The sequence below is a fragment of the Sus scrofa genome, chromosome 1 (assembly GCF_000003025.6).
Source record: "Sus scrofa isolate TJ Tabasco breed Duroc chromosome 1, Sscrofa11.1, whole genome shotgun sequence".
NCBI classification, from domain to species: Eukaryota; Metazoa; Chordata; class Mammalia; order Artiodactyla; family Suidae; genus Sus; species Sus scrofa.
In genome coordinates this window covers 269903025-269925977 of record NC_010443.5, presented here as the reverse complement: position 1 = coordinate 269925977, position 22953 = coordinate 269903025, and the positions used below count along the sequence as shown (strand labels likewise).

Here is a 22953-nt window from a genome sequence, read left to right as displayed (position 1 = left end):
CTCCAGGGAGCCCGCGGTAAAGCAAGCAGTTTCGGCAAAACTAAACAGACAGATCCTGCCTTTCCCGAGGTCCCTCCCCAGAGCTGGGGAAGGAGGCTAAGGGGTGGGGAGGACACGGCACGGAGAGGTTTTTTGGTTTTTGTTTTTTTTCTTCCAGCCATGCCTGTGGAAGTTCTGGGCCAGGGGTTGAACCCACATCACAGCAGCAACCCAAGCCACTGTAGTGACAATGCCGGATGCTTAACCCACGGAGCCACAAGGGAACTCCAGGGTGAGGATTTGAAGCAAGGGATTTAAAGGGATCACAAATTGCTGCTGCTTTCTACTCATGAGCTGATAGATCTTTGGGGAAATTCCTGTAAGGAACAAACAGGCTGTCTGCCTGGGAGTCTCCTGGGAACATGAAACGATACCAAGAAGGGCAGTGGAAGAGTGTGCTAGTTTCCTACGCTGATGTAACAAATGACCACAGATTTAGGGGCTTAAAACAACCCACGTCTGTTATCTCACAGTTCTGGGGCATCGGTTTTGGTGAGCTAATGTCAAGGCATCCACAAAGCTGGCTCCTTCTGGAAGCTCTCCAGAAGGGAGAATTTGTCTCCTTGTCTTGCCCAGCTCCTCACAGCCACCTCTTTGCTTCATCTCCCTTCATCTTCAAGGCTAGTAATGTAACATCTTCCCTCCTCTCTGGCCTCTGCTTCCTCTGCAGCTGGGACCTACGTATGCCGCAGTTGTGGCAATGCCAGATCCTTAATCCACTGTGCCAGGCCAGCCAGGATGGATCCTGCATCCCAGTGCTCCAGAGACACCACTGATCCAGTTGCGCCACAGCGGGAACTCCTGACTTCTGCTCCTGTCTTCACCTAGGGGGAGCAGAGGCACCTGCATTCACCCCTAGAGTCCATCTGCTGCTGTATTCAGCTTGTTTTCCAGGCGAGGGGAACTGTCTCTTGGGAATACCTTCTCAGGTGGATGTTTCTGATTCGGGTGAATTCACACAGATCACCCAGGATAATCTCCCCATGTCCTATCCTCACTTAGTCCTACGGCCAAGTCCCTCTGCCAAGTGCAGTAGCATATTCACAGGCTCTGGGGATTGGCATGTGGGCATCTTTGGGGGGAGGGGTGCTATTCAGCAAACTGGCATTAATGTGTGGTTCAGGTGTCCAGGCTGAATGTGGGGGCGATAGCTTGGGTCTCACGTCCACCACCTGCCCTGACCCTCAGGGAAGTGGGCACAGACGGGTGAATCTGCCACGTGGGGAGGCCCTGCCAGGTGCCTGGCTTTGTGGCATCTCCCAGAAGTCAGGCACAGCCATACACCCCCACTTTACAGACGAAGAAAGAGATTAGAACGTGTTTAAGAACTTTCCAGGGAGGGGTTATTCAGGCCAGGGTTGGGATCGGGATGCCCAAGGACTCTCTTCCAGCATCTGGGGGCCGAAGCGGCTGCCGCCTCGGGGGAGTGGGCGGGTGCAGCCGCCCTCAGCTCTCCCCGCCCCTCCCTGCGCTCGGAGACTTAGCCACGCGCCCGCGCTGGCCTCCGCTGTCTTCCCCAGAGCTGCTGCCCCTGCTCTCCTCGCCGAGATGCCACCCCCCAGCCTGGAGATGGTGAGCGGCCAGGTTCTCCCGGCCTTCCTGCTCTGCAGCACGCTGCTGGTCATCAAGATGTACGTAGTGGCCATCATCACGGGCCAAGTGAGGCTTCGGAAGAAGGTACGTGCCGCCCCGGGGACACCCCAGCCCCGCGCGCGCGCGCTCACGTCTCCGGCCAGGAAGGTGGGGGACGGGACACTTGGCCAAGATGCTTCCGGAGTCTGAGTGAGCCTGGCTCGGAACCAGCTGCCTCTCCCGGTCCTTGGGGATGGCTCCTTTGGGGCCCTTGGTTTCAGCCCGGCCCGCACCTCCTTGTCCTCTGTTTTAAGAGTTTTTACTCACTTGCTCTGCCACCAGGTAAGCTCCCCGCACAGCGAGATCCACGAGGCCCGCTGAGCTCTGCCAGCTTTTCAGAGAGAAAAAGTTCCCCGGGGGTGGCGTGAGGCAGCGTTCAGCCTGGCTCCGACCTGGCGGTTTCCCGCACAGGAGATCTGATGTTTGGGTGGGAACCAGACAAATCCGGGCGGGGAAACATTTAAGTGGAAATTCCCAACTCGCCGCCGGCAAGGTCGCTTACAAACCCACCGCAGCCTCCAGAGGCCGGGTCTCAGCCAGGGCCCCCCTGGAGTTCTCCGGGAGCAGTTTCCCCCACCCATCCGACAGGCCGAGTCCCGGAGCCAAAACAACAATAAAGAGGCCAACATCTGAGCCTGGGGGAGCGGGTGGGTGGGAGGACCGGTTCCAGCGGCTGCTAGCGCGGGGAAACTACCGGCCAAGCTCGCCGCCGCCCGCCGCCCGCCGTCCTGCTAGACGCAGAGATGCCCCGGGGTACCGCTGAGTATCCCTCCCACCCCCACCCCCGCCCCGCCCAGGTATTTGAGAGAGGAATTGTTTCCCACTGTGCCCTTTGTCCAGTTCAAGGGCAAGGCGAGGCTGGTTCGAACGACGTGTTGGGGGTGCACACTGGGGAGCGGGGATCTTGCTCTGAACCGGGCTCAGCAGGTACAGGCAGAACTGAAGGCAGGAAGGCTCCCCAGGTGGAAGAACTCCCGAAGCGCGGGGTGGGGGTGGGGGTGTGTGGATCGTCCTGACTCCTCCCTGTCTTGGTCCCTCCTGGGATGTGGGATACACACACGGAGCAGGGGCAGCTGCATTCACCCCTTGAGTCCTTCCATAGAAGGGGTGGAGGAGGGGCCCTATTCAGCCTGTTTTCCAGGTGAGGAACCTGGGCTCAGAGAGGAGAGGTCTCTGGGAAGGCTGCACAACCCAGTTCAAACCCGGTGGAGCCCACACCCTGCCATGGGTGGGGGGTTGGTTCTCTCCAGGTCCGTGCAGGGGCCAGAGCTTTCCTGTTAATGTGGACTAGGGAAGGAAGAGGCAAGCCTGTTGGGGGTCTTTCTGCCTGGTCAGGAGGGAGCAGGGGAAGGAAACCTGCCTTTGGGCTGAACCCCGGTTCCCCCTACCCTTGTGAATTTCCCTCTCCTTTCTGCTGGCTGCATTCAGTCAGCCAGGGAGGGGCTGGGGAGCTGCGTGCTGGGAGGCGGCTGAGGCTGGTTCTGGCTCCTGCACCCCCAGCCTTGATGACCAGGGGCAAGTCCGAGAGCTTGATTTGCTCACTTGTCAATGGAGGATGGTCACGGTCGTGCCTGGAGAATTCAGCGCTTGGCCCAGAGCACGTGCCTCCTCCCCTCTCTCTGTGCCCAAGTTAGTCTTTGTTATTTATTAACAGTCGGAACGTGAACAGCCACAGATCTCCTGGTGGGAGTGTATCCCGAGGCAGCTAGAGGCAGCGCTCCAAACTTCCAATGCCAGGGCTTTTCTGTCTACACTGCCGCCTCCTGGCTAGACTGACTGGTATTCACATTGTCTTCAGGGGTGAGCAACCAGGCGAACCCTGTGAATGCCCAAGACAGCTGCCTCCCCCACCCCCATATACCAAGACCCTTTGAAGGGTGTCACAGGCGCACGATCTCTGTGCAGGGTCATCAGGACTGGGGACTCTGTGACTTAAGGGCCGGCAGAGGAATTCTGGGCGTGGGGGATTCCAAGCATGAGTGACATCGGGCACGGGCTGCTGCACTCATTCACCTCCGGGGTGAGGCAGGGCCAGACCCACCAGGCAGGACAGACCAGCCCCTGGGGACAGATGTCACAAGGGCTCATGAATCAGAAGCAGCAGGACCTGCCTTGGATAAGCAGTTTAGAAACTGCGGAGATTCAGATTTGCTTGGGGTTGGTGGAGCTGGCTTGCTGCATATGCCCAGAGGGAACGGGGAACTGAGCCATGGGTGCAGGCCTTTGAAGACCAGAGTGTGTGACCTTAAGTCTTGACTTTGCTCTGACAATTCATTGAGCCCCCTCCTGACACCAGGTGTTGTGCTGGGGTCTCCAGTTCTCTCCCTTGTTCTCATGGTAGACGAGCTCTGTTTGGTCTGGAGTTCACAGATGAGGAAGCGGAGACCTAGGGAAGTTCAGAAACCTGCAGTTAGCCCGAGAGGAGCTGGGTTTCTTATCAGGGCCTGTGAAAACCCTCTCATTGCTTTGAGTTCAAAGTCTACGTTTTTAGAGTCCCTCCAGGAAGTCTGCTGACCTCTGCAGCTTCATCTGGGAACTCTGCCCCTTGCTATCTTTGCTCCAGCCTTGCTGGTTTTTCATTCTTCATACATGCTCCTCTGACCCCAGGACCTTTGCACATGCTGTTACTTATGCCTTGAGTGCTGTGGCTATAACCCTCCGTTCTTCTGGTTCATGTGGCTGCATCTTTTAAGCTTCAGCTTTAACGTCACTGCCTCAGAGATGCCTTCGTGATCCCCAGACTTGGTCAGGTCTCCTGTGAACATTCTCGAAGCTAACCCTGTCTGTTCTTAACTGCTCACCACCTGGTCCTCCCTCACTGCACTGTGAGCTTCACAAGAGCAAGGAGAGGAGGGCCTTTTTCTTAGTCTTTTCAGGCTGCTACAGAGCAAAATACCAGAGACTGGCTCGCTTTTCTAAACAACAGAGAATTATTTCTCATAGTTCTGGAGGCTGGACGTCCAAGATCCAGGCACCAGGCAGATGCAGTGTCTGCTGAGGGCCCACTTCCTGGTTTATAGATGACCTTCCTCCTGTGTCCTCACTTGGCAAAGGGGCGAGGGAGCTCCCTGGGATCTCTTATACGTGAATACGCGTGTATTCAAGAGAGCTCCACCCTTATGACCTAATCACCTCCCCAAAGCCCCGCCTCCTAATACCATCACACTGGGGTGAGGTTTCAACATGGAAACTTGCGGGGAAATGGACATTTAGTCCATAGCAGTGCTGTTCCCGGGAGCCCCCGGCACACAGCACACAGTAGGAGTTCAGGGATGCTGGAGAATGGACATCCATGGGCCTGCACCCACCACAGACCTAGTGGATCCAGCGGTCCAGGTCGTGACTAGTAACTCTCAGCTGATATATTCCAGGCTTTTGCCAACCCCGAGGATGCTCAGAGACACGGAGGCCTCCAGTACTGCCGGAGCGACCCAGACGTGGAACGCTGCCTTAGGTAAGTACCGCAAGCCCTGGTCAGGCCCTGCTTCTGGGGCTTGGAGGGTAGCCCAGGGGCCAGGGTCTTCTGCCTTCAGATCCTCTTAGACTGTTTTAATTTATTCATTGATTTAATTTCTCATTAATCGAAGAAGAGTAACACACGCTCAAGGCTCCAGAGGACCACGTTAGAAAAGGATATGCTGTAAATGCTACTCTGCAGCACTGGGACATAGGTTCGATCCCTGGCCTGGCACAGTGGGTTACAAGGTCTGGCGCTGCTGCAACTGTGGCTCAGATCTCTGATCCTGGCCGGGAACTCCATACGCCTCAGGGCAGCCAAAAAAAAAAAGGTGATTCTTGGAGTTGCCTGGTGGTCTAGTGGGTTAAGGATCTGCATTGTCACTGCTGTGGTGTGGGCTTGGTCCCTGGCCTAGGAGCTTCCGCGGGCTGGGGGCGTGGCCAAAAAAATATGGCTGCTTAAAAATTCCATCAGAGACTAAATGTTAATTTCCCGGAACCAGTGTCAATGGTGGGGTTTTTGGAAGTTTCCTCTCCGCTGTTTTACACCAGTGGGCTGGAGGATCAGAAGGAGGCACTTCCCGGGGATGGGGCCATGGAGAGGGATGAGTAGGACAGGAGTGAGAGGGAGAAAAACCTTCACATAGTTCTTATCAGGTCCCATGAGTCACAGGCAGAAATGGGTGGGACGAGGCAGTGTAAATAATAAGAGATTCTTGTATTAAAAAAAAAAAAAAAAAGTCTGTAGAGTTTTTTCCTTGTGTTTTCTTTGGCCATTGAAAAACACAGGTACTTGTGGTTTTTAAAAATTACAGAAATGTGGAGGAGTTCCCGTCGTGGCGCGGGGGCGGAAACGAATCCAACTAGGAACCATAAGGTTGTGGGTTTGATCTCTGGCCTCGATCAGTGGGTTAAGGATCCAGTGTTGCTGTGAGCTGTGGTGTAGGTCGCAGACATGGCTTGGATCTGGCATTGCTGCCGCTGTGGTATAGGCCGGCAGCTGTAGCTCCAATTTGACCCCTAGCGTGGGAACCTCAGTATGCTGTGGGAGTGGCCCTAAAAAGCAAAAAAAAAAAAAAAAAAAGTAATGTAGAAAGTGAGATTCTTTGGTATTTTACCCTTTCCAATATGCCCACACTATATAGTCCTTCATATGAGGTCTGTCCAACCATCCACCCATCCAACATTTAATGAGCACGTACTTTGTGCAAGGTATGTCGTGAGCACTGGTTGTACCTTCATGAGCAAAACTCTCATCCATACACGAATCCATACCGGTGACTCTCATGCCACCTGATTGGCACGAGTCTCCTGGGCAGTGGAGAAAGGCGTGATGAGTAGCAGAGGCAGGTAGCACAGACCAGCCCAGAGCAGGGGTGTTTGGCTTCTCCCAGCGTTGAGAGTTCTGTATAGCAAAGCTTGCTTGCGGCACAGGGGTGGTCACATAGGTTCCCGAACACTTAATTTTTTTTTTAACTGGCTGTAATATCATGCCAGGGAGAGACCACACCCCGTGTGGTGCCAAGACGTTTCCACCCACACAATGCCATTTTTATTTCTGTACAAAATGACCCATCGTCTCCAGTACTGAAGTGCAAATGGCTGAAATTCAATTCAGCACCTTTTTTTTTTTTTTTGCTTTTTAGGGGTGCACCTGCAACATATGGAGGTTCCCTAGGGGTTCAATCAGAGCTACAGCTGCTGGCCTGCAACTCAGGATCTAAGCCGCATCTATGACCTCCACCACAGTTCACTGCAACGCTGGATCTTTAACCCACTGAGTGAGGCCAGGGATCGAACCGGCGTCTTTATGGATACTAGTCAGGTTCATTTCCACTGCTCCACAACGGGAACTCCCTCGGCACTTTTTTTTTTTTTTTTTTCTGTCTTTTGTCTTTTGTCTTTTTAGGGCCGCACCCGTGGCATACGGAGGTTCCCAGGCTGGGGGGTCTAATCGGAGCTGTTGCTGCCGGCCTATGCCACAGGCACAGTCACGCCACCACAGCTCACGGCAACACCGGATCCTTAACCCACTGAGCGAGGCCAGGGATCGAACCCCCAACCTCATGGTTCCTAGTCGGATTCATTTCCGCTGCGCCACGACAGGAACTCTCCCTCAGCACTTTTTGATCACCTCTTATCTAGTGATGTTTTATATCCATTTGGTGAGTATTTATGGGGAAACTCCCATGTACCAGTATTTACTGAAACTACCATGTCAGCGCTGGGGCTTTCATATAACGTCATGCAACCTCGAGGGCGCAGGGCCCAGAGCATCATACATCCTGCCATCCGCTACCCGAGAGCTGGCTGGAACCTGATGGGAAAGGCCCTGGCAGCAGGAGCAACTTAAATATTAGGCCAGAGTTTGTAGTACAGCCAGGGCTGCCTTCTGCACAAACAGGAAAACACTTCAGTGTCAGTTCTCGGAGCATAAATCTGCCTTGCAGCTGAGCATCTGCTGCAGCCCAAACATAAGCCCAGCTCTGGGAGAAGTCGGGGACCAGGTCTCAAGGAAAATGATGGGACCCAGGCACCTCCTTTTCCAGGTGCCTAGCCAAGGCTCCCAGCAGTGGGTATTTTGGTGAAATTCTGAGTTTATGTGAACGTAACTGCAGTGTGTGTGTGTGTGTGTGTGTGTGTGTGTGTGTGTGGAGGGGGGTCCTCCCAGTGGCCCCAAGGAAGGAAGACAAGCACTTGACCCAAGGTTTGGAATATTTCAGATTATTGGGCTGTGTAGACTTAATCTGAGTGAACTGGTTTGTCGGGAGGTTGAGTTTCAAAATCTCAGCCCTAGACGTCCCTTAGACACTCTCCAACACATTCTTTTTTTATTTTTTATTTTATTTTTTTTAATTTCTTTCTTTTTTTTGTCTTTTTGCCTTTTCTAGGGCCACTCCCGCGGCATATGGAGATTCCCAGGCTAGGAGTCGAATCGGAGCTGTAGCCACCGGCCTACACCAGAGTCACAGCAATGTGGGATCCGAGCTGCATCTGCGACCTACACCACAGCTCATGGCAACGCCGGATCCTTAACCCACTGAGCAAGGCCAGGGATCGAACCTGCAACCTCATGGTTCCTAGTTGGATTTGTTAACCACTGCGCCACAACGGGAGCACCCCTTTTTTATTTTTTATTTTTTGGCTTTATTTTTCATTTAAGTTTATTTTTTGGCTGAACCTGGGGCATGCAGGAGTTCCCCAGGCCAAGGATGGAACCAGCCACATGAGCCACATCAGTAACAATGCTGGATCCTTAACATACTGAGCTACCAGAGAATTCCAACACATTCATTTTGTGAATGGTGAACAGGGGCCCATCGCGGGAGAGAGGCTTGCCCAAGGCCAAGGGTCTCACAGAGCTGCTAGACTCGCACACTCCCTCTCCTACACACCGTACAATTTTCTTTTTTAAAGGCTTTTTAGGGCCACACCCTCAGCATATGAAAGTTCCCAGGCTAGGGGTCAAATTGGAGCTTCAGCTGCCAGCCTACGTCACAGCCACAGCCACACCATGTCTGAGCCACATCTTTGACCTACACCACAGCTCATGGCAATGCTGGATCCTTAATCCACTGAGCGAGGCCAGGGATCAAACCCACATCCTCATGGATACTAGTAGGATTTGTTTCAGTTGTGTCATGATGGGAACTCCCAATTTTTTTTGGTGGGGGGAGGTGAGTCACACCCATGACATGTGGAATTTCCTGGGCCAGAATCAAACTTTCATCACACTGACCCGAGCCACTGCAGTGACAATGAGGGATCCTTAACCTGCTGTGCCCAAGGGAACTCTCCGAAAATGGGGTTTTTTTGTTTGTTTTTTTTTAGGCCACACCCACGGCATATGGAGGTTCCCAGGCTACGGGTTGAACCGGAGCTACAGCTGCTGGCCTACACCACAGCCACAGCAACATCAGAGCCAAGCCATGTCTGCGACCTACACCACAGCTCACGGCAACGCCGGATCCTTAACCCATTGAGCAAGGCCAGGGATTGAACCTGCAACCTCATGGTTCCTAGTCAAATTCGTTTCCACTGAGCCACAATGGGAACTCCCTGAAAATGTTTTTATAATTGGCCTGGGCATCTGAGGGTGGTTGGGAGTTTAGCAAAACTAAGGGGAAATCAGCTTTAGCAGTCCTGTCCAGGATAGGGCTGGTGATGGTGGGGACAAGGACAAAGACAGTGGCAGCTAAACTCAGTGCCAGACAGTGTCCTAAGCACTTTATAGGGGCATTCCCTGGTGCCTAGTGGTTAAGGATCGGGCATTGTCACTGCTGTGGGTTGGGTTGCTGCTGTGACGAGAGTTTGATCCCTGGCCCAGGAACTTCCACATGCTGTCAGTGTGGGAAAAAAAAAAAAAAAAAAAAAAAAAAAAAAGTCACTTTATAGGGACCAGTTCACTCTGAGAATGGCACTAGTATCTACAGGGGAAGAAGCAAGTTTGCCAAGGCCATGTGGCTCATGATGGCTACGCTGCCATTGAACCCAGGCCACCTGACATGGGCTCTCCTCTCCTTCTGCAAGGAAGTAATTTAACTCTATTTTGTGCCCACCTTTAAAACTAAGCAGCCTATAGAGCTCCCGCTGTGGTTCAGTGGGTTAGAACCCAACTAGTATCCATGAGGTTGCGGGTTTGATCCCTGACCTCGTTCAGTGGGTGAAGGATCCGGTGTTGCTGTGGCTGTAGTGTAAGCTGGTAACTGTAGCTCCGATTCCGACCCCTAGCCTGGGAACCTCCCTATGCCCTAAAAAGACAAAAACAAAACAAAACAACCTGAAAAAACTAAGCAGATTTTAACTTGGGTCAAACTTGGATTCAAGGGAATCACCTGTGGGGATGGGGAGGGGGCCGGGGAAGAGGAGAGCGCGGCCGGACTGTCGGGGGCTGTGCTGCCCGGAGGCCTGGGGGGAGCTCTTAGACTCTCTCCCAACTCCGGTCAGGTCACCTGATGCGGTAACGCACAGTGGGGTGTCGCAATGTCTGTGGATGGGGAGGGGCAGGCCTGATGCTGCAGGAGGCTGTGCAAGTCCAGTCTAGTGGCGATTTGCTTTGAGTGACTTTTGCCTTAAAAAAGTGGTTATTATGGGAATGACACGTTTTGCCCAAGTATCTCTCGGGTACGTGACTCTGTCCATGTCTCCAGGTGCGGATCCTGGAGGAGGGGCGTGAGCTTTCTTGCATCATCCCTGATTTCCCCCACGTCTCCCTGTCCTTGGCCCCACTGCGGCTTCGTGGGTACCACCGCCCCCCCCCCCCACTGTGGTTTGAAAGGTACCAGAGGAAGGAGGGAGGCAGCCCAGACAGCCCGCGGGCTGAGCTGAGGGTCGGAGCTTTGGGGCTTTCTCAGCGCCCAGCCACCTCTGGCTGGTCACCTCGCGGATGACCCGAGTCCTCAAGTCGCAGTTTTAGAGCCAGGAAGGGGGGCTGCCCCCCCTCCCCGCCGCCCTGCTTCTCCTGACTTCTTTCCCTCACCTGTGCGCTGGGAGTCGGCCAAGGATCCTCTTAATCCTTTTCTAAAAACTGACTCACTCTGAAAATGCAAATACATCCTTTAAGGAGTCGTGCCTGCATGAATGGGTTTCAGTGCTCATTAGGCTTTTCCTGAGAATTTCCGAGAAATACAGAATATGACAAAAATACTCCCAGGTGGCACCATCTCATGAGTCACCTGTGGGAGGCAGCCCGCATTCTGGGACACAGTGGCTTGATGTCAAAGAGGTTTTCCGAGGTGTCTGTCTCAGCACATGCAGGGGGCTGTTGGTATACATGGCTCCATCCCCATGGGATGGGGTGATTTTATTTTATTTTATTTTATTTTAATTTACTTTATTTATTTTATTTTATTTTACTTTATTTTATTTTATTTTACTATTTTATTTTATTTTATTTTATTTTATTTTACTTTACTTTATTTCATTTTACTTCATTTCATTTCATTTATTTTTTGGCCACACCCTGGGCCAGGGATCTCTGGGATGGGGCAATGGTCGAGGAAGCCTTGCTGCCTCTTCCCTGGTGACCCCCGAGTCAGGTGAGAGATTCATTCAGTCGAGGAACCAGGAGTTCCCGTTGGGGTACAGCAGGTTAAGAACCCGACTAGTGTTCATGAGAATGTGGGTTCGATCCCTGGCCTCGCTCAATGGGTTAAGGATCCGGCATCCCTGCAAGCTTGCCATGTAGATCTCGGACGCAGCTTGGATCCCGTGTTGCTGTGGCTGTGGCGTAGGCCAGCAGCTGCCCTCTGATTCAACTCCTAGACTGGGAACTTCCATAGGCTGCAGGTGCAGCCCTAAATAAATAAATAAATAAATAAAAGCAATGAGGAATTGGAGGGGTGGGTGTCAGGCCTCAGCCCCCACCCTCTGCCAACCTCATCGCTGCAGCCAGGGCCAGCCAGGGCCTGCCTCCTGTGAGGACATCCGTGGTATTTCCTGCAGCTGCTGAGACCTACCCTACCGCAGACTTTCTTTCTCTGGGGCTGCGTCCCAAGGCTGAGATTTGGGAGAAAAGGAGAAGGAAGACTCGTGTTGGCTCCAGGATATGGGGACAGAGACACCAACTGCTATGACCTGAGTCTGACCTAAGAAAGACCCAGGCCCTGCTGGGTTTATGGGAGCTTTTTATGCTCAGATTGAATCCCAGACCCCTTATCCTGCTTCATGGGCCCCCTCTCCTTCTTAACCTGCCTCTCTCCCCATGCACCACACTTCAGCTCACTTTTCTGAGCCTCACACAACTATGCTCCTTCCTGCCCCAGGGCCTTTGCACATGCCCATCCTTCTCCCCGCATAGATGGCCCCTCATCATTCAGGCTTCAGCACAAATGTCTCTTTCCCTGACTACACCCACCCTAGCCAGGCTGCAGAGACCCCCACAACACACAGCCTCCCCCCTGCCCTGCCGGCCCAATTTCTCAGCATCTGCATAGCACGGCCCTTGCCTGAGGCTCTCCTTGCAAGTGGGAGGGAAGGAGGGCGGCTCTGCAGCAGGTCCCCACGGGGCCCGCTGTCTTGGGTCTGGCCCCTTGGTGCAGCATTGCTGAAAAACACTCCAGCTGGAAGACTCGGAGAAGGGGCTTCATTTCCAGCAGCGTCCCCATGCCTCACACATGTGGCCTGTCCTTGGGGAAGGTCATGGCCTGGGCACTGCGTTCCTGCTTATTTGTGCCTCCAACACATGCCATCTCTGGCTTCGGTCACTTGCTCACTCTCTAATTTATGGGACTCGACCTCCCCACCCTCCACAAAGGAAGCTGCCCATTAGGGAGAGTCATGGAAAATGTGAGCCAACTCTTAGCAGAAGGGGGTGAGTTTTCTTTGTTGGTCATTTTTTTTTTTTAATGGCAGGATTATACACAGCCCCCTCCCCCCATCAACCACACAGACTCACACATTTGATTATTTTAAACAAAGAAGCAGGAGAGCGTGGATGAAGCGGCTTCTCTGTAGTCCCACTGGGGAGGGCCCAGGAAGCTGCATTCTGAAGGGCAGCTTCAGAAAAGCCCCAGCCTGGCCTTCCTACTGTGGCTCAGCAGAAATGAACCCGCCTAGGATCCATGAGATTGTGGATTCGATTCCTGGCCTCGCTCAGTGGGTTAAGGATCCAGCATTGTCATGAGCTGTAGTGTAGGTCACAGATGTGGCTCAGATCTGGCGTTGCGGTGGCTGTGGTGTAGGCTGGCAGCTGCAGCTCCGATTCGACCCCTAGCCTGGGAACCTCCTATGCTGCATCTGCAGCCCTAAAAGGAAAACAAAAAATTTAGAAAAAGGAAGAAGCCCAGCCTTGGTGGGAAGAATGTGGGCTGGACGCAGTCCTAGGCTCCAGCCCAGCTCACCCCACCCCACTGAGCCCCACTTTTCTCGCTCGGTGTCCAAGGCCAAAGTGAAGGATGGAGAGGCCGTGGCAGGGGCTGGGACCTGGCAAGCCCTGGGGCTTGGTACAAAAACCCAACCAGCAGCCTTTCGTGGCCTCTAGTCCATTAACTGGGATGCCCTTCCTGGGCTGCTCGCGGGTGCCGGCTTGGAGTCCCTGACCCTCCTGCCTCTGGAGGGGGCTGTCTCCCTGTCCTGGCCGTGCTGGATGTGAGTCTGGCATCCCCGAGATGATTCTCGAGGGTGCCAGGCCTTTGGGGGCAGAGAGCCCTGGCTTCCGGGGTGGCCCGGCTGACTGCACCCCCTTGCCTCCCCAGGGCCCATCGGAATGACATGGAGACCATTTACCCCTTCCTGTTCCTGGGCCTCGTCTACTCCTTCCTGGGGCCTGACCCCTTCGTCGCCTGGATGCACTTCCTGATCTTCTTCCTGGGCCGCATGGTACACACCATAGCCTACCTGGGGAAGCTGCGGGCACCCACCCGCTCCCTGGCCTACACCCTGGCCCAGCTCCCCTGCGCCTCCATGGCCCTGCAGATCGTCTGGGAGGCAGCCCGCCACCTGTGACCAGCCACTGACGCCTCCTCGGCCACCAGACCACTGGCCACAAGCCAGTGAGATCATGGGCCTGGATTCCTGGCAACCTGGGATCCCGGGCTCAGTGGGCCTGTGTGTGTGCCCATGTGCCGCCCGGATTCCTGGGTGAAGGGGCTGATCGGTACTGTTAAGAGATTGGTACTTGTCACCATTGATCAAAAAAATCCTTCCATTTCAATAAGAGCATGAAAACCATCACTCCCTCCTCCGTCCTAAGACGGGGAAGCATGAGTGGAGACTCAATTCAGGTTCTGAGCCTAGTGACCCTCCGAATCCAGGGCTGTAATAAACCAGGACCTTTCAGATCCAGAGGTTGTGGTCCAGCTGGTCTAGAGGGGGAGCCTGAGCGTCTGTGTTTTTTAAAAGTCCCCTGTGAGGAGTTCCCTCTGTGGCTCAGCGGGTTAAGAACCTGACAGAATGTCCTTGAGGATTCAGGTGCCATTTTTGGCCCTGCCCAGTGGGTTAAGGATCTGGCGTTGCCATGGCTGTGGCATAGGTCGCAGGTGTGGCTCATATTGGACCTTTGGCCCAGGAACTTCCAAATGCTGCAGGTGTGACCATAACAAATTTGAAAATAAAATAAAAATAAGGAGTTCCTGTCGTGGCTCAGTGGTTAATGAATCCGACTAGAAACCATGAGGTTGTGGGTTTGATCCCCGGCCTCACTCAGTGGGTTAAGGATCCGGCGTTGCCATGAGCTGTGGTGTAGGTCGCAGACGCGGCTCAGATCCGCATTGCTGTGCCTGTGGCATAGGCTGACAGCTGCAGCTCTGATTAGACCCCAGCCTGGGAACCTCCATATGCCACGGGTGCAGCCCTAGAAAATACAAAATCAATCAATCAATCAATCAATCAAGTTGAATAGAAATAAAAATCTTCCCCCGTGAGCCCCTGTGATGACAAGGCCTGGGAGCCTCTGCCTAAGATGGACAGGGTGTGGGTTTCTCTGCTGGTGGGAATTTAGTGAAGCGGGGGTGGGGCTGTGCTCCTTTGTGCCCTGTTGACACAGAATGTGGCCTTGTGGCCTGGCCGCATTCCTTGGCTGGGTCCTCCTCTCCTTGGCCCAGGTGCTGCTGGGAGCGGCCCAGGGTAAGGTCAGCCTTCTCTTCTTTAGCTGCTCCTACGGGCTGTCAGGCCAGGACAAGGGGCTTTGAAGGACCAGCCTCTAAAACGAATATTCTGGCTCCTTCGGCATTTGCAAGGTTTGAAAGCCACAAGTGTGCACCCCTGCAGGGCATCGTGTGTTTCTGGACTCTTGTTCCAAGACATGTGTGGCTTTAATCATTAACGGAGTGTCTGACCAGCTCCACCCCTTGGCTGCTGGTTCCTGGCGGCCACCACTGCCCAGGCTGGCCGAGGCTCCAGCTCGCTCGCTGGACACTTCACTGGCTGTGTGTCTGGAGCCAAACTGACAGCACAGTTTCTGGCAAACACACAGACACACCCTAAATGGGGTGTTAAGTCACGCAGAAGGCAAGCAGGCTGCATAGACATCAGCTCCATTTTTACAGATGAGGAAACTGAGGCTCAGGAGGTGAACTCCCTCAAGGGCAGGATCAGCTCAGAAGGTGGCCTGTCCAGTTCCCCCAACCTGCTCTAACCACTGTGCACACCTGCCTCACTTTCCCCAACCCCCCTGGATGTGACCCCCTCCCACTGCCCTGAATCCCCTGAACTTCTGCCCAGGAGAATGATGGGCCAGGAGAGTGGGGTCCTCAACTGGGGGGGACTCAGGGGACCCTGGGCTCGGCTAGAAATCGGCATTAGCAGCGATCCAGCTGAGCTGGGAACGGGGCGTGTGCAACACTGCCCCCTGGTGGTGAGATGAGCCTTCCTTCTGGAGTTGCAGCTGCGCATCTGGAACTGGAAGAGCCTGATCCTGTATTCAGTGCCCATCTGAAGCATCTGGGCGCCGGGTTTACAATTCTTTTCCCACTTCATCCCCCCACCCTTTTTTTTGGCCACGCCTGTGGCGTGCAGAAGTTCCTGGGATCGAACCTGCACCACAACAGAGACCCAGGTCACAGCAGTGACGATGCTAGCTAGGCTGGCTTCCACTTGCTTCTTAAATGCTTCCCAGGAAGGAGGTATTTCGCTTTTTGGATGAGGAAAGTCAGGCTCAGAAGGGCGCAGTGATTTGTCCCACGTCCTGAGCTGGGATGCGTTGGGACAGAGGGGCAGATCCAGCATGTGTGATTGTTATGTTAGCATTTTTCCTCCCGTGGAAAGAGGGACTGAGAAGGCAAAGTGCCCAGCTCATCTCCTGGTGAGGAGAGCAGCTGGTACCCACGGGGACCCTGTGGCCCTGGGGTGGATGAAGGAGGTGGCCCCTCGGAGCTGCAGAGACAGCAGACCCAGGTGTTCTGGCTCCCGTGATGCTGAGCCCCAACAGTATGTGGGGGGGACAGCAGGACATCAGACAGTGACAACACCAGTGCTCCCTGCCCTGAGGAGGAGGGGTGATGGGAGCACAGAGACGGCCTCCAGACCTCATGGAGGAGGGCTTCCTGGGGGAGGTGGCCACTTACCTGCCATGGGGGGGAAGTCAGGCTAGCTTTTTGGGGGTGCCCCATCAAGCTGAAGGAAATTGAGGTGCAAAGACCAGCAGCGCTCAGATCCCTGGGGTCTTGAGGCTGGACGTGGAAGGTAGGTGTGTGGGGGGAAGGGTGAGGGTGGAGGGGAGACGGGGGCTGGGGGTGTGGAGGGGAATGAGGCGAAAGGGGTGAGCAGCAGCTGGGCCCATTAGAGGCTCCGGGGCCTTGGTGGGGAGTTCGGATCCAGGGTGAGAATGAGCAGGTGCAGGATCGGTGCAGCGGGGTCTGTGTCCTAAGAGGATCTGATCGTTCCCGTTGTGGCTCAGTGGTGAGGAGCCCAACTGGTATCCATGAGGATGCGGGTTCGATCCCCGGCCTCGCTCAGTGGGTTAAGGATCCGGCGTTGCCGTGAGCTGTGGTGTAGGCTGCACATGTGGCTCGGAGTTGTTGGTGGATGGCTGTGACTGTGCTGGCAGCTGCAGCTCCAATTTCACCCATAGCCTGGGAACTTAAATATGTCATGAGTAAAAGTAAAAAAAAAAAAAAAAAGGGAAAAATAACGAAAAACTAAAAGGATCTCAGAGGAGGCCCTAAAAAGTGAAACAAAACAAAACAAAAAACTAAAGAGGACCTCAGAGGAGCCTGTGTGGTGAGCAGCAGGCGGGGTTGACAGCCAGGCAGAGGCCCTTGCTCCCCGAGTAGCACAGATGGTACAAGGATGTGGGAGGGGGGTCCCCCAGACCCTGCCTGTTGATCTGGCCAAAAGTGTTTGCACTCAGCCCCACTCACCCATCACCAGGCCACCCTGGGCACCAGCTTGAGTTGACAGCAGGCACCTGCGAATTCCCCCGACTCCCCTTCTCTGCACGCCCACCCGACCCAGGCTTGCGCCCCCTCTCAGGCTGCCTCCTCCTCCTGACCCGGGACTGGGGACACAGTGTGAGGAGCAGTGGGGGGCAAAGGGGGGGTGCTCCAGAACCATAGCCCTGGGAGCAGGCTGGGACTTTGGGGCCCAGCCCAGGCCTGGGAAGCCAGAAGTGCCCCTGGTAGGGGCCTGGTGTCTGGGGGCATTTTCTGGGCTCTGAGTGCACAGGAAAGGCTGGGGCCAGGCTGGGGGTGTCACGAGACCCCAGGGCCAGGCTGCTGGACTGTGAGTTGGGGCCCTTTCCCCAAAATGCTGCTGGTTTGGTCTAAAACTATAGAGCTTTTCAGCCCCACCCCAGTACACACATGTTCTCAGGAGACAGCCCGAGACAGGTGACAGCCGGTGCCCCATCCACCTGGCCTCTCCTCGCCCATGAGAGCTCCTCCAGGAAGCTCATTGAATGGGCTTCTTGGCTCCAGGCTTCCAAGAGCTTCCCTGGTGTGCGAGGGACATGGAGAGGGCGGGGGGTGTGGGCAAACAGAGAGGCCTGGTTTTCAGTCCTGGAGACAGAACCTGGGGACCCCCTGGGAAGGCAAAGCCTGATTCCCACAGAATTAAGGGCTCTGGGGGCTTACTCACACGTGATGGTCAATATCAAAGGTTTGGAGACTCCAGAAAAGCTCAAAAAAGAAAATGAAAACTTGGAGTTCCCAGTGTGGCTCAGCATGTTAAGGACTGAACATAGTGTCTGTGAGGATGCAGGTTCGATCCCTGGCCTCGCTCAGTGGGTTAAGGATCCGGTGTTGCCGTGAGCTGCGGTGTAGGTCACAGATGAAGCTCGGATCTGGTGTTGCTGTGGCTGTGGTGTAGAGCGGCGGCTACAGCTCCGATTGGACCCCTAGCCTGGGAACCTCCATCTGCAGCAGGTGCAGCCCTAAAAACAAAAACAAAAACCCTTCCTGCACTCTCGCCATGCAGTGTGTCCTGGTCACACTTTGGCTCATTGCAGCAGCCTCACAACAGGACTCCTCAGCCCCCTTGGTCCACTCCCACCCAGGGCCGGAGACTCCTGTTTGCCAAGCCCGGCGGTGGCTGCTCCCCACTCAGAGGAGTCTGGGAAGGCCCCAAACCACCACCCTTACCTTCTTCATTGTCCATCTCACCCTCTAGAACATGCGTTCTGGGGGACAAGGATTGGGGCCTGGACTGTTCCCTGCCATGCCCTTGTCCCCAGGTCTTAGAAGAGGATCTGGCTTCTAGGGCGTTTCTATTAAGTGAATGAATGATGCATAAAAGGACTGTGTGTGTGTGTGTGTGTGTGTGTGTGTGTGTGTGTGTACACATAGTGTAGAGACAGAATTCAGAACTGTTTTTTATCCAGGGTGCAATCCCACAACCAAAAATGTCGCAGAAATTATGACCGCATTGTAAATCAACTACACTTCAAGAAAAATTTTAAAAATGAAAGAAATATTGATAGAAAGTGTTTGGGGGGCGGGGGTTCCCTTCTGGTTCAGCGGGTTAAGCATCTGGCATTGTCACTGCTGTGGCTCTGGTTACAGCTGTGACTCGGCTTCGAGCCCTGGCCTGGGACTTTCTGCATGCCGAGGGCACTGCCAAAAAACAAACAAAAGAAAAAGATTAAAAAAAAAAAAAAAAGTGTTCTGGGCACTGGGGAAGCATCCCTGTGTCACACATGTGGGTGGCATCTGTGCTCCGGGGCTCACAGCCTCGCAGCCACACCTTGGACCAGCCCTTTTGTCATCGTTTGAGATTTTCCTTAATAATACATGTGCACTTCCTCCCAGGGCTTCTGCTGGTCACCACCATGAATTTTAACAGCTCCCCCTGGAAACCCTCATCATTTATTTAATGTGCCCTTATCGTTGGATACTTAATTTTCTGGGCTGCATCGGCACAAGCCATGCTCTCACGGGCACCTTTCTCCAGAAATCTCCGTGCAGGTCCCTTGCTTTAAGGTGTGTTACTAGACGTGAACTGATTGGGCCAAAAGGCATGCCTGTTTTTAAGGCTTGTGATGTATATTGTCCTCTGAAAAGATGGTTCCCGTTTGGGTAGGATTCTAAAAAGGGTTTTGTCAATTTTTAGTATCCAAGTAGGGAAATCGACAAGCGTAGCGATGAAGATTGGAGGCCGCCCCCAATCACACGTCCCTGAGAAAACCACTGTTCATGCTGCGGTTTATGACGTTCCAGATTTTTAAGCTATGCATATTAAACATATGCAAATTACATGCAATATGCATCATGTGTATGGATCTATGCATATTCGGTGTATATTTGTACTCTAAAAAATACATATATCTGTCTCCCAGAGACAGACTGTGAGGAAAGTCAAGTTTTTTCACCTCTACTCCCTGGGGATTCTGCCACCAAGACCACCCACCAGGCAGTGGTTGCTTCCCTGGGTATCTGCGCCCACCAAGAGGAGCGGAGTAGCTGCACTTTTTAAAGTTTGAATTATGAAAATAGGAGGGCTTTTCTTTCCATTTTCCAAATATAAAATTACAACTTTGAATTATCCTTTTTCAAACTCCACACATTTCCCCAGACATGCTGAGGCATCGGCTGACTGTCTAGAATTTAACTTGCTTTTAAGAGTTCCCTGGTGGGGAGTTCCCGCTGTGGCTCAGCGGAAACGAATCCGACTAATATCCATGAGGATGCAGGTTCGATCCCTGGCCTCGCTCAATGGGTTGGGGCTCCTTGACTGCAGTCAGTGAGACCCTGAGCAGAGAACCCAGTTAAGCCGAGCCTGGATTCCTGACCTATACAAATTCTAAGATCGTAAGTGGGTGTTGTCTTCAGCTGCTGCATTCTGGCAACTTGTTACCCAGCATTGATAATGACTGCAGCTGGACATGGAACAGGCAAGTCCACTTGGGCTTGGTCTCCCTGTGCCGGTCGCACCCAAAGAACCCCCAGACCCACAACAGAGGAGACTTGCAGTTTTTGCTCAAATTATCTTCTGTCTTATCACCTTCCAGCCCATTGTACACAAGCTGACAGATTAATTGCCCTAAAACACAGCCTCAAGCATGCCCCTCTCCTGCCTAACGCCTCCTGGGGCTCCCCAGAGTTCTCACAACCAAGTCCCATCACCCAAGCCAGTTGTTTGAGGTCCAGCCCTGCTCTCCCTGTCCAGCCTCAAACCCCTTTGTCCCCTATTCCAGATTTTTTTTTTTTTTTTTTTTTTTGGCTTCTTAAGGCTGTACTCACGGCATATGGAGGTTCCCAGGCTAGGGGTCAAATCAGAGCTACAGCTGCCGGCCTACACCACAGCCACAGCCACCGAAATGTGGGATTTGAGCCCCGCCTGCGACCTACACCCCAGCTCACAGCAACGCCAGATCCTTAACCCACTGAGCAAGGCCAGAGATGGAACCCACAACCTCATGGTTCCTTAGTCAAATTCATTTCTACTGCGCCACGATGGGAACTCCCTCGAGGTGGAATTATTGGGTGAAAGCATGTAAACATCTTCATGGCTGTTGATACATTTTCCAAAAGGCTTGTGCTGCTGTTTGTGCTGTGATTGGGGATTTGCTTGTTTCTTTGTCTTTGAGTCAGGAGCCTGCTGCCAAGGTGTGGGAGAGGACCCTAGTTCTCCCTGCTCTGTGCCCTGCAGTGCCCCCACAGTGCCCCCCAGGGGCAGTAGGCAGAGGTGCAGGAGCCAGGGAGGCCTCTTTGCTTTGTGCCCAAACAGTGTGGGCTTGGAGGGGACAAGGGGTACGTGTTTGGTGCGCAGGGGAAGTGCGATTTCACCCCAGGATGCGGAGTATTTAAATTACACCACAGCCACAGCAACACAGGATCCCGGCTGCATCTTCGATCTACACTGCAGTTCACAGCAATGCCGGATCCTTAGTCTACTGAGCGAGGCCACGGATCGAACCCACAACCTCATAGTTCCTAGTCAAATTTGTTTCTGCTGTGCCACGACGGGAACTCCCTGAATCTATTTTTTCTTTCGCAAGAAGGGCCGCTGTGCCCCCTCCCTCAGCTCCCCAGAGCAGCATGGGTAAATGATTAAGCCAGTTTGTTCTTTCTAGAGCGCCCAAGAGGAAGTGACATTGACACCCCTGTGGCCTGATGGCAGGGCCAGCGCCTCTGTGGGAACAGGACCCGCATCTTTTTCTGAAGCTGGTGTTCCCGGGACCTGCCTTCCAGGCCCCAGGGGGAGCCCCCCACCCGATGTGACCCCATCTCTGCTGCAGGCAGCCCCAACCTGGCAATGCTTCATGGCTGCTCCCTTTGGCTTGAGAACAGGAAAACTGGATGTGCCTCTATCTCGCCGGAGCCTGGCTGGGCGCATCCACTGGCTCGCAGATGGTCCAGTGCTTCTGGGAGGAAAGAGGCCGCTCTTCCCAGCTGCCCCTGAGGCCTGGGGGGTGGCCCAGCACTGGTGCAAACCCCTGGGGAGGGGGTGAGCTCCTTGGGAGGGAGGACCCTGCTCAGAACAGGACGGGCCCAGTGCTTCCTTGGGTGGAAGGGTGGGCCAGCATCTTCCCAGCACCTCTGCCACATGGGTCCTGTTTCCAGGGTCTCTTTCTTCCTCCCGGGCACATCCATGGTCCCCTGGCCTCCCCCTTCTCTCTCAGCCCATCATCGACCCTAAGACACCTCCTGGATCATCCAGTCTTTGAGGACACCTCCTCCAGGAAGCCTGCCTGGATGCCTTAGATCAGGTTTGGGGCTCCCTGTGCTTGGCATGGCCTCTGCAGCCAGGGATCCCGTGTTGAGTCTCTACTTTCTCCTCGGAGCCCTGAACACATCGAGTGTTCCATATTTGTTCAGTGAATGAATGGCAAAAGGAGGCCCAGACACTTACTCAAGGCAGAGACCAAACTGAGCCAGAGAGCACAGCTCTGGCTGCAACCCCCCCTTCCTTCCCCACCCGGACCCCACACACGGTCTAGGGAGGAGCCTTCTCCTTTGCTCTGCACCCCCACCCCCCGGAGTCTGGCAGGCAGAGCCAGCTCCAGACATCAGCAGACCGTGCCCCCCCACCCCTCTGCCTTCGCTCTCCCACTGGCCAGAGTCCCAGCTGCCCAGCCACAGTGTGTGTTCCTGGGCCTGATGGCACATCTTAGGGGGACAAAGCTCATCTCACAAGAACCATGGGGTTTTTTTTTTGGCGGGGGGGGGGGTGTTGGCCACCCCGTGGCATATGGAGTTCTTGGGCCAGAGATCAGACCCCAGCCACAGTAGTGACCCACACCACAGCCGCGGCAACACTGGATCCTTAGCCCACCGTGCTGGTCCGGGGCTAGAATTTGCATCCCAGTGCTCTAGAGATGCCTTTGATCCTGTTGCACCGCAGCGGGAACTCCAAGAAGCATGTTTTCATGGTGGAATTCTCAGTGGAGATTGGGGAAGAATCTCTAGGGCGAACTGGGAGAGAATGGGAAGGTTCTCCCCTCCCTCCGCACGGGTACCGCACCTTCTGAAACAAAAACAGGTTGGGCAGCGTCTTGGGATCACGGGAACGCGGGTTCGACCCCCGGCACGGCGCAGTGGGTTAAGGAGCCAGTGGCTGTGGCTCGGATCTGATCCCAGGAATTCCAGTCCACGAATCCATGGTCACCCACCCCACCCCATCCCGTAGGGCAGAGGAGACCCTCCCTGCCCAGACAGGGTTGGGGTCCTGCCCTGAGTCACACAGCAGGGTTTCTTCCAAACACCTGGGTGCTGGCGGTTCCAGAGCAGGTCGCTGTCCTCTTACCCCAGCCCCCACCCCTGGGGCTCTGCAGGGTGACAGAGGACTTCCTTCGGAAAGAGGCACTGACACGAGGGCAGCCGGCCCCAAAAGGGCCCCAAAAGGGCACACTGTCATTGGCTTGCCACCCTTATCCGCCCTCCTACAACCTTCTAGGGCTTAAAAGATGTCTATTTATTTTTTCTTTTATTTTACTTTTGGTTTTGAGGGCTG

The 22953-nt window shown here is 54.3% G+C and overlaps 1 protein-coding gene across 1 annotated transcript; it reads left to right on the top strand.

The window, feature by feature from the left end:
- Positions 1497-14193, top strand: PTGES (prostaglandin E synthase). The gene is given in 3 exon segments (NM_001038631.1): positions 1497-1716; positions 5043-5125; positions 13323-14193. Coding segments are annotated over 3 exon segments (462 nt in total). The 5' UTR covers positions 1497-1587; the 3' UTR covers positions 13573-14193.